This window comes from Mizuhopecten yessoensis, unplaced genomic scaffold (genome assembly GCF_002113885.1).
Source record: "Mizuhopecten yessoensis strain PY_sf001 unplaced genomic scaffold, ASM211388v2 scaffold10377, whole genome shotgun sequence".
NCBI lineage: Eukaryota > Metazoa > Mollusca > Bivalvia > Pectinida > Pectinidae > Mizuhopecten > Mizuhopecten yessoensis.
The window spans coordinates 357,354-375,281 of NW_018408516.1; the positions used below are offsets into that span (position 1 = coordinate 357,354).

Sequence of the window (17,928 nt, forward strand, 5' to 3'; positions counted from 1 at the left end):
CCCCCCCATGCAGGGAAACCCCGAGGGGTTAGAAAGGATATATAATATATCACTCATTTGAAATGTTCAAACTTGATTTTTTGATCGCTTCTCAAACTATTCGTATCAATTTTTATGAGATAAGTGATTGCTCCAGGGCATATAGCGTCTAAGTAAAGAGGTATTAACTACTTATATTCACTGGTAATTACATAAATCAATCAGTTAAGTATTTCTGTTTCCACCGTGGCGCAATTATATATGAAAATTGAAACATAAGATATTTCCATTTATAATTTGACAAGTCTGAAACAAAAAGTTGTAGCTGACGTGTTTATATCATTGGTTCTATCAATCATGCTGACATCGGGCGGAACAAACAGGACAAACATTGTCCTTACGAACGTTATAGACGGGACGTGCCCTAACACCATGTTCAGTAGTTTGTTTAACCTTTCAATGATAACAAAGTATGAGTGTAAAGATGTATATAGCTAAGGTAAGTATACTGGTGTTAAACTCATTCAATATCATCATACACTTATCTTCCTAATTGAATATAAAGTGAAAAGCTATGTTATATCCATGTTAAATTAACCTTTTTATAATATACATATATGTATATAACTTTCGCTGTGTGTGTCGACATTTTCCTCTAGTGTCATATTAGTAGCAATATATCAAACTGTCGGCCAGGGGTGAAGTAATATACCGCATTAGACAGGAATAGTTTAGGCCCAAGACAGCTTTTAATTCTAATTCTTTTAATTGGCGCCAATTAATTCCTCGAGCTAACACATTATGAATCACATGACAAGCACATGCTGTTTCTTAATTAATCTCCATGTGAACTTAAAGGTATGATAATTCAGTTGTGTAAATGAATTAGTCAATATGTTTTAATACATAAGATATTGGTTTGACCTTTTGAAGCCCGACATTATTTAAACAGTGAATAGAAACATCCTTAATCCATTAATTACTTTAAGAAATAGTCATAATTTGCATGCAATGTTAACTTAGTTCGGCTCTGCGTCGGGTTTTAAGTTATTCAAAAGGTGTTTCCTAACTTTGTTTTTCAAGTGACCAATTTACGTCACAAGGTCGTTGACTCCACTGGAAATACATCAGTCCCAAAGGTTAGTCGCAGCCTACATATCTTGGTATTTTCCCTCTCGCGGTTCATGTTATGTAATAGCTTTAAATTTAAATAGGTTATATATTGAATCAACAACCCTTAGTGGTTAATGTAAATAACTTGTTTCCTAAGTGTTGTATGATAAATGAAGTTTGTATAGATCTACTTTCTTAGTAGCGGTCATACCTTCTCGTCCTACCACCAATTAGTCTATTGCGAAATAAACGAAAATAGCTATATGGTGCACATTTATTTTGTTCTTTGTTTGCTTTTTCTTCATCACCTCTACTTGTTTGGCTTTCTGCTTCAACTTGCGTTTTTTTTGATAGATGCTTCCTTCGAATTTCTAGCGACTACTTTAAGTGTATTTATGAAATATCAGCTACCATTTTCTAATGAATATCTAAACCTAGGGTGATCGGTTAATGCAGTGGAAAGCACACTCGCCTTTCACAAAGGCAGCCGGGGTTCGATTCCCTGACCGGACGTGAAAAGGTATTTTATCACCTGCCCAACCACGTAGATTTTCGCCGGGTACTCTGGTTTCTGCACCCTTCCATCCGGGCCAACGAGACTGATTTATATCAGTAAGAAAACATGTTTCACAATTGTTGTAAAATGTAAAAAGTATGAATATCATAACTGAGTGCTTATGTATAAACTTTGAGCTAGCTTATGGACACAGATAATAAACATACTGTATGTCGGTAGATGATACATAGTTACAGTTATGCAAAGTAATCCCTAAGTATGTGCTGTGTCAGAATGTTAATATGTGCGGTGGATGCACGTTTTATATTCATAGAAAATATCCATAAGCATTTCTCGAATCAATCATGTGACGAATAGTAGTATTATACTAAGATTGTTAAACAATTACATTTACATATTCATAAGGAGAATACAAAATGAAGTGTGGATAACAACATAACACAGGCCATAATGTCTCCTTTTGTGAAAATTAGCGGTGCTGTTAACATCCTCGTCATTTTGAATGAAATGTAATAGCGGTACACTTTTGTATACTGCGCCATTGTTGATAAATCTGCACCACGAGTGCAAATTATTTTCATCTGTATCATTAGAGTTTATTAGGATTAATGACTCAGGATTCATTGACCAGTGTTTTTATTAGAGTATCTCCGCCAATCCGTCCTTCCATCCTAGGGTAGAATGGTGGAATGAGGAGTACAAACACTGCTGTACCTTTGTTATTAGCCTTCGTGGGAGGAGTACAAACACTGCTGTACCTTTGGTATACGCCTTCGTGTGAGGAGTACAAACACTGCTGTACCTTTGGTATTAGCCTTCGTGTATCCCGGATGTTGTGTATGTGTTCTGCTAGTTATAAGATCGTAATTACATCTCCATCACAGTGTAATACAACACTAAATCATGCTTAATCCAAATCATAGTATGTTTTACTCTCGACTCGTGTGTTGAGCAGCAAGGATAAAGTGACTTGTTCGTGGCCACTGCTTCATCCCGTCATCGTAGAATATCGAACCTTGGAGTAATGTTGCTGACACTCTACACACTCTGATACGTGTATAGGGCTATATTGTGCACGTTATAAAGCGTGTTCCTTATGACATAATATCCTTGGGGGTATTGGGTGGTACTGAACTCAAATCTCTTGTATGCTCAGCTCAGCCAATTATGTCTCAAAATTAAGAATTCCACCGGGCTGATATGAATAAAAATATATTTTAATTGAACAGGAAAAATGAAATTTCCTGAATAAGTTTTCATATTGGAATTCAATGCATAAAGTATGCATGTTATTTTATGTCATGAATTAAATATTTCTTATATTATGTACCACATATAACAGTTAGTCGTCCTTTAGTCTCTACAGTACGAAATCGTAAAGGCTAAGATTGTTTTGAACACAAACAGGAATTGAAAACTTATTTTGCAAGCTTTTGAAAAAGTTTCCTTTGTCAAGCGAAGGGTGTAAAAGACTGGTGTCTCGACTCTGAACCGCTGAAAACAACCTCACTAAGCCACAGTATGCCGAATCGGTAAAGTCTGCTGTCAGAAATTGCCAGAAATTCGGGACACGCCTAAAAGAACATCAGAAAGACGTTGAAGCAATGAAACAGCAAGTCTACACTAGAACACAAGGAAGACATCGGAGAGACAATACAATAAATCAGCCGTTACAGAGCATGCTTACACGTACAACCACATCATATACTAGAACACAAGGATGACATCGGAGAGACATTACAATAAATCAGCCGTTACAGAGCATGCTAACACACACAACCACATCGCTGACTGGAACATCTCGAAAGTGCTTAACAACTGGTTAGTCAGGGGAGAATCTATCAGGGTTAGGAGGGAAGGGGATTCGAAGAACAGAGATGAAGAGGGCCACCAGCTGAGTCATCTTTATGACCTATTTTTAACATCCACTAAGGGGCGGAATTGATAAACATGTAACTCTTCCCCTGATTGCCTGCAATATTAGAGTGTAATTGGGCAAAATGTCTCTATGCGTTTTGACTGCTTATTTTACTTTAAATAGTTTATTTTAGTTGAAATACCAAACAGAACACTCATACAACCTCCAGCATGCACGCTCACATCGCACAAATTATGGAAGTATGGCCAATGGCTTGCGTACATACATGTCTGAATTTCTCAAACGTTTTGAGAGGCTGTAGCTTTCCATCCCCGAACGGAAGGACAGGTTTGCGTATATATTATAAACAGAACACTGTTTAATGAGTCATTAACTAAGCTATCATCAACACAGGTAGTATTTAGACTTAGTTCTGCTGATTGCCTGGATCATGTACATGTAGATGTAAGTATGTTTGTACTCACAACCAAAGACAGAAGAGAGAAATGTGAGAGCAGATCTGTTGAAAAGCACATGTACAGTAAAACCTCGATATATTGCCCGTACCTCCCTTTATGTACAGTAAAACCTCGATATAATGCCCCTTACTTAATTTGCCACCTCATTAATCACATATTTCAAGGTCCCTGATTTTACTGCGTAACTCCTTTATAACGCCATTATTTTCTGGACAAATGGTGGCAGTATAACGAGGTTTTTATTGTACTTATTTCATAAAAGGAAACTTCAATTTTGCAATAAGTATGAGATTCATAGAGATGTTTCTTTATTTCAAAATGTAATATGGCATTTGATTTCTGATATATAGGAAAACCTACGAAACCATATGTCATTCAAGGTTCAACATCGTTCAGTGAAAGAGGTATATGCCTGATTATATTTCATCCGAGCGTTTTCCGCCATTTTTTATTAAGATTTTTAATCTGATCAATAACACTTAACGTGTATCCTTTCAAAGAATACGATATGCTTTCAGCACATTTAATATGCACATTTTTAGAAATGTTACCTAGTCCACTTTATCAAAACGTGTACTTACAGGGGTCGAGAGGGATTCGCCTGCGGCCACATCTGACGTTATCGTAATGATCACACACGCTTCGTCGGACGTTAAAGAGGAGGGGGTAAGGACACTCCCTGAGGTTGGTCCCCCACCAGTCTTCCTTACGGTCGGAACCACAGTCGTAGTACTGGGCACATTTGTCTGGGTGGGCGATCCTCCTTTTTGACCTAGCAGGGCACACGGGCTTGGCGAATCTCCAAGGCGCTCTTATTCCTCCTCTCATGTTACGGGGTGGGGAGGCATAGATCTGTGGCGGACCCCATCTCTTAGCTGTTTAAAAACGAATATGTTTAATTCAATTATTGAGCAAACAAAGCAATAGCATACCTTTAGTTCGACTCTAAAACTATATTAAATACTGTAATGCAGGGCCTTTATCATGATGTTTTAGATATAAATATAATAGCATTTATATATGTATAAACAGTATATGCAACGTAATGTTTCACCGAGGTCACTTGTAGGCGATGTTGTTTTACCTTTTGTTCAAGTTTTTGTTTTAGGTGCATATTATTTCCTCTGTGCACCAACGCCGAAGGCATGGATTAAGAAGCCTCTTGCAACCTTTATATACGAGTCTTCACATGAACTTTCATTTACTTTTATTCTTACATTGACAGGTTGATGGCAGGAAATATCAACAGATCAGTGTAAGGCGTGTAATTTGTGGCTTTCATATCTAAAGACGAAGTTCTTCGAACAAAATTTACTTTCAGATAACTTGTGTAGCATGGCTTCCATACAGATAGTTAACATCTTATATTGTTAGAAGTGTGTAGCATGGCTTCCATACAGATAGTTAACATCTTATATTGTTAGAAGTGTGTAGCATGGCTTCCATACAGATAGTTAACATCTTATATTGTTAGAAGTGTGTAGCATGGCTTCCATACAGATAGTTAACATCTTATATTGTTAGAAGTGTGTAGCATGGCTTCCATACAGATAGTTAACATCTTATATTGTTAGAAGTGTGTAGCATGGCTTCCATACAGATAGTTAACATCTTATATTGTTAGAAGTGTGTAGCATGGCTTCCATACAGATAGTTAACATCTTATATTGTTAGAAGTGTGTAGCATGGCTTCCATACAGATAGTTAACATCTTATATTGTTAGAAGTGTGTAGCATGGCTTCCATACAGATAGTTAACATCTTATATTGTTAGAAGTGTGTAGCATGGCTTCCATACAGATAGTTAACATCTTATATTGTTAGAAGTGTGTAGCATGGCTTCCATACAGATAGTTAACATCTTATATTGTTAGAAGTGTGTAGCATGGCTTCCATACAGATAGTTAACATCTTATATTGTTAGAAGTGTGTAGCATGGCTTCCATACAGATAGTTAACATCTTATATTGTTAGAAGTGTGTAGCATGGCTTCCATACAGATAGTTAACATCTTGTTAGAAATGTGTTCATGATCTACAATATGACATCACGAAGAGACTGTGGAGCGATATATCCAATGTATCTACAGTCCAGTCAACTGCTCGACGATCTCTGCTGGTGGTCCATTCACATCAGTGACGATGTTCAGGAAGAAGCTGGACTTAAAGGTGTTGAGGTGGTTTTAGATGTTGATGTAATCGAAGTGAAGTTGTCTCCTTCCACTTAACTTATTAGGGCATTTGTCACTTTGGTACCCTTATACAGGTCGGTTAGACATTCGGTAGTCTCTAGTTGGTACCCTTATACAGGTCGGTTAGTCATTCGATATTCTCTAGTTGGTGCCTTTAGTTGGTATTCCGACATAGTTCTCTAACTGAAGTACATCAGTTAATTTAGTTGCATCATGGTCGAGCAGACCATTTCTCTCACTTTCTATTGTCAATATGACGTCTAAGAAAGGCCTCCGTTTTGTCGGCAGCCATCCGCTGTACGAGCTGCTGTCGTGATTGGCATGGTGAGTAATTAGCGTTACACAGTTAACGTCGGATAATGAGATACAAGAGGAAATGAGCCTAATTTCAATATATTTACATACAAGTCGCTGGTGGAGACGTTACGGGAACATTATACTGCTATACATGTCACCTAAAAGGCAGTTTGATGCGTTTAACAATATATGTCATCTTCAACAGTTGTTGATGTGGTAAATAGTGGCAAAGATGATTTTATTACCAGATTAGTTTTTTAACTGTATTGTCAACTTTATCATCATCATTACTTCATAAAGCTAAAATATTATATTATCAACTTAATAACCATCATTACTTCATATAGCTAAAATATTGTAAATTACTTAGTATAGTTATCACACTTGATTGTCAACTTAATAATCATCATTACTAAGTATTATACATACAAATAAAGCGTTTGAGATCATAGTGAAGAAATTGATACTGCACGGCTAGTTAATGTATATGTAATACGTGGCTAGTTTCTCCCAGTTGTTAATTAGATGTATCCGTAATATCGCTAGTATAAAACTTCTCCAAGAAATTGCAGATTTTCAGTTGACCAGATACAATACAGATACTATGAAAAATGTATATGTCTTGTCAAATAAAACGTATTTAACCGTCTTTCCCGAAATACCATACTATATACGTTGGTTTTACTGTTATAAACTTTGCTATTGTATTATTAATTAAGTTTTAGATGATGGTGACTGGGCGGGTGCTATGTAAAAGTGAGCGTAAAGTTTTAGGACATGCGTAGGGATGGGAGGTCAGTATAGCTTACGGTAACTTTTCTCAATGTCAAAATGAAAATTTTGAACTTTTTATTAACACAATCAGTAAAATCAAATTAAAAAAACTTGCAAGACTTATATTTAAAAACATTCGGGTTACCATTTGCGTATGGTAATTAGCTGATGTAGAACCAACATTTAGACAAACAACTTTCACCCGCACGCTACTGGTTTTATACGAAAGTGCAAAAAATGAAAAAATATAACGTTTAGTTTTTTATGAATTGACGTAATACCATTTCGTTATAAATCGCTCTATTTCTATTTTTTTTATCCATTTCCGATTCAAGACAAGAGTGAAATATACTAATACTTAATAATCATGACAATCAACTGGAACCTGTCTCTTATGGCAATTGGCTGATTCGTTTGAAAATGTGGGTAAAATGCATGTCTTATGATGGGTGTTGCTAAATAGATGGAATTTGTCTTATAGAATAATCAGTGAAACTAAGCGAAATTTGTCAGAAGGTCGAAAAATAATTAACTTATTATAATAAAATATTTGTACTTACGGTTCTGGCAAGGGTCGGGGCCTGTAATCGTGTTTTTATTGACACATGTGCCAATAGTGTTATTCCAGACCTGGGTACCACAGTTGAGGTTGTGAAGCGTGGTGCCGATACACAGTATGTATTTGTTACAGTCGGAGGGATGGCTGAGGAACTTCTGGCCTACTATATCCTTACATAGATTCGTGACCTGACCTCGGACCTGAGGCCGGGCATGTGGCCGGGCGTGGGGGCGGGCCTGCGGCCGGGCGTGAGGCCGGGCGCGAGGCCGGATCTGTGGCAGGGCCTGATGCCGGGCCTGGTGCCGGCCCTGATGCCGGCCCTGATGCTGCCTTTTGGGGGGAAATATTGGGTATGCATATCCGACGCACAGAATAAGAATGAGGAGGACTTGGGTGTACATCTCTCCGGTGACGACCCGCGGGGACGTCTTAACACAGCAGAACGTACGACGAAAGTGAAAAGGCGACGGACAGGTAGGCTAACAATTGTCTTAATTACCTTACATCACACCCTGACGGTGATCTGACTGGCTGGTTAAGGATCTAATTTACATACGGCAGGGAAATCACGAGGTGACATCTCGGTGATATATCACCGTACCTCGTATGTTCATCTCGCTTGTTCAAAGTATAGCTTCAATAAGGAATTAACGAAATGTAATCGTTATTCATTTATTAGTACATGTTGCTAGTCCTTACAAAAATATATTAATGATAATGTGAAGGGGATAAGACTAATCTAATAAATAAAATGATGTGATTATTTTGTTTTGAGATAGTAAAATAGAATGTTGTTTCTGTAATATGATTTTTGTCAGAGTGAGTTTACAAGGCATTGGTAAACGTGAACCTTCTTTGTATATTCATTAATCATTAGTCACTCCAAACTTCATTAGTAATTAGTAATTCAATTTGTTGCCGACGCAATATAAGTTGCATTGTGGAAAGGGTGTTCATTTAGAGGGACAGAGTAAATGAGGTCTTCAAAGACTATATACATATATGGATATATCACTCCCGTGACAACCACATTGTAATGTAGTGTCTTATAAATTAATACTCATATTCATACAGAGGAAAGGTTTCCCCTGATAAATATAGCACGATGAGCATAACGATCGTTGTACATATGAATATGGCCATCAACTCAGTTTTGTGTAAAAGTAATAATTAAAGATAACAAGTCAAGATAATTAAACCCGGTAGAATTTATTTAGATAAGACTCACTATCAACAAACAGTGTCGTGTTAATTACTGGGGGGTAGCTATTTTACTGATTTTCCATATCAGCACCAAATTACTATATCACCTTTTTTCTTTCGCGTCTAGATGTTGTTTATTTCTGGATTTCCTGAGTGTTCATGGAAGGAAAATCGCACGGTCATCATCAGGAGCTGATTTCTCACTATCATAATGCTATGTCTACCGTAACAGATACGTTGTTTTCATGGATTTACACCATAAACCGTGACGGGTGAACTACGTAGGTATCCTCCTGGATTTACCGCCATAAACTGTGACGGGTGAACTACGTAATTATCCTCCTGGATTTAATACCATAACAGGTGACGGGTGAATTACGTTGGTATCCTCCTGGATTAACACCATAAACCGTGACGGGTGAACTACGTAGGTATCCTCCTGGATTTACCGCCATAAACCGTGACGGGTGAACTACGTAATTATCCTCCTGGATTTAATACCATAACAGGTGACGGGTGAACTACGTAAGTATCCTCCTGGATTTAATACCATAACAGGTGACGGGTGAATTACGTTGGTATCCTCCTGGATTAACACCATCAACCGTGACGGGTGAACTACGTAGGTATCCTCCTGGATTTGCCGCCATAAACCGTGGCGGGTGAACTACGTAATTATCCTCCTGGATTTAATGCCATAACAGGTGACGGGTGAACTACGTAAGTATCCTCCTGGATTTACCGCCATAAACCGTGACGGGTAAACTACGTAAGTGTCGTCCTGGATTTAACACCAGATATCCTCCTGGATTTAAAACCATAAACCGTGACGGGTGAACTACGTAGGTATCCTCCCGGAATTAATACCATAAACCGTGACGGGTGCACTACGTAGGTATCCTCCTGGATTTACCGCCATAACCCGTGACGGGTGAACTACGTAAGAATCCTGCTGGATTTACCGCCCTAAACCGTGACGGGTGAACTATTTAACACCATAAACCGTGACAGGTGAACTACGTAAGTATAAACCGTGACGGGTAAACTACGTAAGTATCCTCCTGGATTTACCGCCATAAACCGTGACGGGTAAACTACGTAAGTATCGTCCTGGATTTAACACCAGATAACCTCCTGGATTTAAAACCATAAACCGTGACGGGTGAACTACGTAAGTATCCTCCTGGATTTAACACCATAAACCGTGACGGGCGAACTACGTAGATATCCTACTGGATTTAACACCATAAACCATGACGGGCGAACTACGTAAGTATCCTCCTGGATTTACCACCATAACCCGTGACGGGGGAACTACGTAGATATCCTTCTGGATTTACCACCATAAACCGTGACGGGTGAACTACGTAGATATCCTCCTGGATTTACACCATAAACCGTGACGGGTGAACTACGTAGGTATCCTCCTGGATTTAACACCATTAACCGTGACGGGTGAACTACGTAGGTATCCTCCCGGCATTAACACCATAAACCGTGACGGGTGAACTACGTAAGTATCCTCCTGGATTTACCACCATAACCCGTGACGGGTGAACTACGTAGATATCCTTCTGGATTTACCACCATAAACCGTGACGGGTGAACTACGTAGATATCCTCCTGGAATTAATACCATAAACCGTGACCGGTGAACTACGTAGATACCCTTCTGGATTTACCACCATAACCCGTGACGGGTGAACTATGTAGATATCCTTCTGGATTTTACACCATAAACCGTGACAGGGGATCCTCCTGGATTAACACCACAAACCGTGACGGGAAAACTACGTAATTATCTTCCTGGAATTAATACTATAAACCGTGACGGGTGATCCTCCTGGATTAACTCCATAAACCGTGACGGGTAAATTACGTAGATATCCTCACCATAACCCGTGACGGGAAAACTACGTAATTATCTTCCTGGAATTAATACCATAAACCGTGACGGGTGAACTACTTAGATATCCTCCTGGATTTAACACCATAAACCGTGACAGGTGATCCTCCTGGATTAACACCATAAACCGTGACGGGAAAACTACGTAAGAATCCTCCAGGATTTATCACCATAAAACGTGACGGGAGAACTACGTAGATATCCTCCTGGATTTACCATCATAAACCGTGACGGGTGAGCTACGTAGGTATCCTCCTGGAGTTAACACCATAAACCGTGACGGGAGAATTACGTAGGTATCCTCCTGTAGTGACCACCATAAACCGTGATGGGTGAATTACGTAGGAATCCACCTGGATTTAAGAACTACGTAGATATCCTCCTGGATTTAACACCATAAACCGTCACAGGTGATCCTCCTGGATTAACACCATAAACCGTGACGGGAAAACTACGTAAGAATCCTCCAGGATTTATCCCCATAAAACGTGACGGGTGAACTACGTAGATATCCTCCTGGAATTAATACCATAAACCATGACGAGTGAACTACGTAATTATCCTCCTGGATTTACACTTTAAACCGTGACGGGTAAACTACGTAATCATCCTCCTGGAATTAACACCATAAACCGTGACGGGTGAACTACGTAAGTATCCTCCTGGATTTAACACCATAAAACGTGACGGGTGAACTACGTAATTATCCTCCTGGCTTAACACCATAAACCGTGACGGGTGAACTACGTAAGTATCCTCCTGTAGTGACCACCATAAACCGTGATGGGTAAATTACGTAGGAATCCTCCTGGATTTAACACCATAAACCGTGATGGGTGAATTGCGTAGGAATCCTCCTGGATTTAACACCATAAACCGTGACGGGTGAACTACGTAGGTATCCTCCTGGATTTACACCATAAACCGTGATGGGTGAACTACGTAGGTATCCTCCAGGATTTACACCATAAACCGTGACGGGTGAACTACGTAGATATCCTACTGGATTTAACACCATAAACCATGACGGGTGAACTATGTAGGTATCCTCCTGGATTTAACACCATAAACCATGAGTAGTGACCACCATAAACCGTGATGGGTAAATTACGTAGGAATCCTCCTGGATTTAACACCATAAACCGCTACGTAGATATCCTCCTGGAATTAATACCATACCCCATGACGGGTGAACAACGTAATTCTCCTCCTGGATTTACACTTTTAACCGTGACGGGTAAACTACGTAATTATCTACTACGTAGATATCCTCCTGGATTTACACCATAAACCTTGATGGGTGAACTACGTAGGTATCCTCCAGGATTTACACCATAAACCGTGACGTGTGAACTACGTAGATATCCTCCTGGATTTAACACCATAAACCGTGTCGGGTGAACTACGTAGATATCCTCCTGGATTTACCACCATAAACCGTAACGGGTAAACTACGTAATTATCCTCCTGGACTTACACCATAAACCGTGACGGGTGAACTATGTAGTTATCCTCCTGGATTTACCACCATAAACCGTGACGGGTGAACTACGCAGGTATCCTCCTGGATTTACACCATAAGCCGTGACGGGTGAACTACGTAGATATCTGAACTACGTAATTATCCTCCTGGCTTAACACCATAAACCGTGACGGGTGAACTACGTAGGTATCCTCCTGGATTTACACCATAAACCGTTATGGGTGAACTACGTAGGTATCCTCCAGGATTTACACCATAAACCGTGACGGGCGAACTACGTAGATATCCTCCTGGATTTAACACCATAAACCGCTACGTAGATATCCTCCTGGAATTAATACCATAAACCATGACGGGTGAACAACGTAATTCTCCTCCTGGATTTACACTTTTAACCGTGACGGGTAAACTACGTAATTATCCTCCTGGACTTACAATAAACCGTGACGGGTGAACTACGTAGATATCCTCCGGGATTTACACCATAAACCGTGACGGGTGAACTAGGTAGGTATCCTCCGGGATTTACACCATAAACCGTGACGGGTCAACTACGTAGATATCCTCCTGGATTTAACACCATAAACCATGAGTAGTGACCACCATAAACCGTGATGGGTAAATTACGTAGGAATCCTCCTGGATTTAACACCATAAACCGTGTCGGGTGAACTACGTAGATATCCTCCTGAATTTAACACCATAAACCGTGACGGGTGATCTACGTAGATATCCTCCTGGATTTAACACCATAAACCGCTACGTAGATATCCTCCTGGAATTAATACCATAAACCATGACGGGTGAACAACGTAATTCTCCTCCTGGATTTACACTTTAAACCGTGACGGGTAAACTACGTAATTATCTTCCTGGAATTAATACCATAAACCGTGACGGGGGAACTACGTAGATATCCTCCTGAATTTAACACCATAAACCGTGACGGGTGAACTACGTAGATATCCTCCCGGAATTAATACCATAAACCATGACGGGTGAACTACGTAGGTATCCTCCTGGATTTAAGACCTTAAACCATGACGGGTGAACTACGTAAGTATCCTCCTGGATTTAACACCATAAAACGTGACGGGTGAACTACGTAGGTATCCTCCTGGATTTAACACCTTCAACCATGACGGGTGAACTACGTAAGTATCCCCCTGGCTTTACCATCATAAACCGTGACGGGTGAGCTACGTAGGTATCCTCCTGGAGTTAACACCATAAACCGTGACGGGTGAATTACGTAGGTATCCTCCTGTAGTGACCACCATAAACCGTGATGGGTGAATTGCGTAGGAATCCTCCTGGATTTAACACCATAAACCATGACGGATGAATTGCGTAGGAATCCTCATAGATTTAACACCATAAACCGTGATGGGTGAACTACGTCAGTATCCTCCTGGATTTAACACCATAAAACGTGACGGGTGAATTACGTAGGAATCCTCCTGGATTTAACACCATAAACCATGACGGATGAATTGCGTAGGAATCCTCATAGATTTAACACCATAAACCGTGATGGGTGAACTACGTCAGTATCCTCCTGGATTTAACACCATAAAACGTGACGGGTGAACTACGTAATTATCATCCTGGCTTTAACACCATAAACCGTGACGTGTGAACTACGTAGGTATCCTCCTGGATTTACACCATAAACCGTGACGGGTGAACTACGTAAGTATCCTCCTGTAGTGACCACCATAAACCGTGATGGGGGAATTACGTAGGAATCCTCCTGGATTTAACACCATAAACCATGACGGATGAATTGCGTAGGAATCCTCATAGATTTAACACCATAAACCGTGACGGGTGATCCTCCTGGATTAACACCATAAACCGTGACGGGTAAATTACGTAGATATCCTCCCGGAATTAATACCATAAACCATGACGGGTGAACTACGTAATTATCCTCCTGGATTTACACCTTAACCGTGACGGGTAAACTACGTAATCATCCTCCTGGAATTAACACCATAAACCGTGACGGGTGAATTACGTAGGTATCCTCCTGGAATTAACACCATAAACCGTGTCGGATGAACTACGTAATTATCCTCCTAGATTTAACACCATAAACCGTGACGGGTGAACTACGTAGATATCCTCCTGGATTTACACCATAAACCGTGACGGGTGAACGTAAGAATCCTCCTGGATTTAACACCATAAACCGTGACGGGTGAACTACGTAGATATACCCCTGGCTTTACCATCATAAACCGTGACGGGTGAACTACGTAAGTATCCTCCTGTAGTGACCACCATAAACCATGATGGGTGAATTACGTAGGAATCCTCCTGGATTTAACTCCATAAACCGTGACGGGTGAATTACGTAGGAATCCTCCTGGATTTAACACCATAAACCGTGACGGGTGAACGTAAGTATCCTCCTGGATTTAACACCATAAACCGTGACGGATGAACTACATAATTATCTTCCTCGATTTAACACCATAAACCGTGACGGGTGAACTACGTAATTATCCTCCTGGCTTTACCATCATAAACCGTGACGGGTGAATTACGTAGGTATCCTCCTGGATTTAACACCATAAACCGTGACGGGTGAAATACGTAAGTATCCCCCCTGGCTTTAACATCATAAACCGTGACGGGTGAATTACGTAGGAATCCTCCTGGAATTAAAACCATAAACCGTGACGGGTGAACTACGTAAGTATCCTCCTGGATTTAACGCCATAAACCGTGACTGGTGAACTATGTAGGTATGTGACGGGTGAATTACGTAGGTATCCTCCTGGAATTACCACCATAACCCGTGACGGGTGAACTACGTAGATATCCTCCTGGATTTAACACCATAAACCGTGACGGGTGAATTACGTAGGTATCCTCCTGGATTTAACACCATAAAACGTGACGGGTGAACTACGTAAGTATCCTCCTGGATTTACCGCCATAAACCGTGACTGGTGAACTATGTAGGTATCCTCCTGGATTTAACACCATAACCCGTGACGGGTGAACTACGTAGGTATCCTCCTGGATTTAACACCATAAACCGTGACGGGTGAATTACGTAGATTTCCTCCTGGATTTAACACCATAAACCGTGACGGGTGAACTATGTAGGTATCCTCCTGGATTTACCACCATAAACCGTAACGGGTAAACTACGTAATTATCCTCCTGGACTTACACCATAAACCGTGACGGGTGAACTACGTAGGTATCCTCCTGGATTTACCACCATAAACCGTGACGGGTGAACTACGTAGGTATCCTACTGGATTTAACACCATTAACCGTGACGGGTGCACTACGTAGGTATCCTCCTGGATTTAACACCATTAACCGTGACGGGTGAACTACGTAATTATCCTCCTGGATTTACCACCTTAAACCGTAACGGGTGAACTACGTAATTATCCTCCTGGACTTACACCATAAACCGTGACGGGTCAATTACGTAGGTATCCTCCTGGATTTACCACCATAAACCGTGACGGGTGAACTACGTAATTATCCTCCTGGATTTACCACCATAAAACGTGACGGGTGAACAACATAAGAATCCTCCTGGATTTACCACCATAAACCGTGACGGGTGAACTACGTAGGTATCCTCCTGGATTTACCGCCATTAACCGTGACGGGTCAATTACGTAGGTATCCTCCTGGATTTACCACCATAAACCGTGACGGTTTATGGTGGTAAATCCAGGTAAATTCATAAGAATTGGGCTCGATCCACAGCCCAAATCTTAGTTCAACACTACCGTACTAAAATTTCGGAAACGTTAGGCATAATCACAGCCCACAATTTCCCCAATTCAAGCGTTAACTCATTTTCGGCCACTGCTTTAGAATGGGTGTCCAAAAACTTTAAACATAAACTCCATGGAAGTACGGTCACGGCATTCATAAACATTATACCCAGTTTTACCAGTCTGTCTCTGAACCAGCCGCCGCCTCTCACCGCTCACGCCCCCCAACCCGCTCCAAACTATCCTTTCAACCGCCTAACCCTAACCATCCTTCTACATCCCCCTCTCGCTCTACTTCGCCCACTCCCCTTAACCCTTCCCCCGAGCACTCCTTCTCCACTCCTCTAACCCGTCGTCGGTCGAACCGCATAACTAAACCTCACCCTAACCCCGCTCCTGTCTTCACCTCTAACCGCTTCCGCACCCTCTCTCCTACTAACACCCCGACTACGCCCTCTAAGCGTAAACGGGCCTCTTCTCCCACTTCTCCATCACCTCCTGGCACTCCCTCTAAACTTCACAAACCCTTCTCTGTCCGCCCCGTCTCTACTAAAAAGACTAAACACACTTCCGCCCCACCGCCTCCTCTCACCCCCACTCTATCTCCTCCGCAATCCTATGCACAAGTCACCAAGACGGTAAAAGATACAGGTTCAGCCGGTATCTTAAATCGTCACCCCAACACCTCTAACAAATCGGCCTGGCGTCTCCCTGCCATTAAAAAGCCGATTCTGGTGATTGGGGCCTCCAACCTCTCCCGTGTCTCACGGTGTCCAGATACAAACGTCCAGATCGAATCTTTTCCGGGGGCCAAAATTAGGCATTTGATTGAAATTATTCGTAATTATGAGTACCCCGATCTTCCAAAAAACATCATTCTGAACATTGGTATAAATGATAGGTCAACCAGGAACATAAATGACGTGTTCAGGGATCTATCCCTCCTCCGTGAGGTTTTACGCAAGCATCTCCCGTTAGCTCGATACTTTTTTACTATCGTGCCCATTTCGGAAACCTTGGCCAACCAAAAACCGGGAGAAGCTGCACTTTTAGAAGAATTCAATCAAGAACTCATGAAATCCAAAAACAAGGCCTTTTCATTCTTGGACAGTTGTATCCGAGGGGGGTTCAGGTTTACAGCGGACGGCATTCATTGGTCAGAGTCTATGGCCAATGAATTAGTCCGACTTTGGGTTTCTAAGGCTAAAGGAAGCAAGTCTTTTTTTGCTTAGATCCTAAAGGGATAGACCAGGACCACCCTTCAAACACCATTAACCTAAGCTCTAGGAATCTATCTAACCCTGAATCCAAACTGCTAGATAAGGGCCTCAAATTTATACCAACTCCAAAACATATTCCTAAATCAGATTTCTTTCAATCTGCCTCTGACTTTAGCCGAAAAATCAAAATCACGCATTTTTTCCATAATAAATCCAAAAATCACCAGGCAAAAAAATTCGTAAGCAAAAGCAACTGGAAACCACCAGAATCAGCCATTCCTCCAAGCATTCAAAATTCGGTCAAAAATATATTGAAAGATATTTCCAAAATCCAAATTCAAAAAGAACCAAACAATTTGACCAAGGCAGAAATGGAAGCAATTAAATCACTCAAAAAAGACAATTCTATTGTAATCAAAAAAGCCGACAAAGGCTCTTCAACGGTTATCATGGACAGATCCGATTATATTTGGGAAGTTGAGAGGCAACTAAATAACCTCAAACATTATAAGAAATTAGAGGCTCCCATCTACCCCAAAACAAGCATAGAGTTACTTAAAACCCTCAAGATATTAGAACATAACAAATTCCTAA

The 17,928-nt window shown here is 40.8% G+C and overlaps 1 protein-coding gene across 1 annotated transcript in view; it reads right to left on the bottom strand.

The window, feature by feature from the left end:
• LOC110460387 overlaps positions 1-8,254 on the bottom strand; it is an 11,506-nt gene extending 3,252 nt beyond the window's left edge. The window contains exons 1-2 of the mRNA XM_021513261.1: positions 7,769-8,254; positions 4,528-4,821 (exon numbers count right to left, since the gene is read on the bottom strand). Of these exons, the coding sequence (XP_021368936.1) occupies positions 4,528-4,821; positions 7,769-8,168 (694 nt within the window). The 5' untranslated portion in view covers positions 8,169-8,254. The remainder of the gene's footprint in view (positions 1-4,527; positions 4,822-7,768) is intronic.
• Between the last annotated feature and the right edge of the window lie 9,674 nt (positions 8,255-17,928).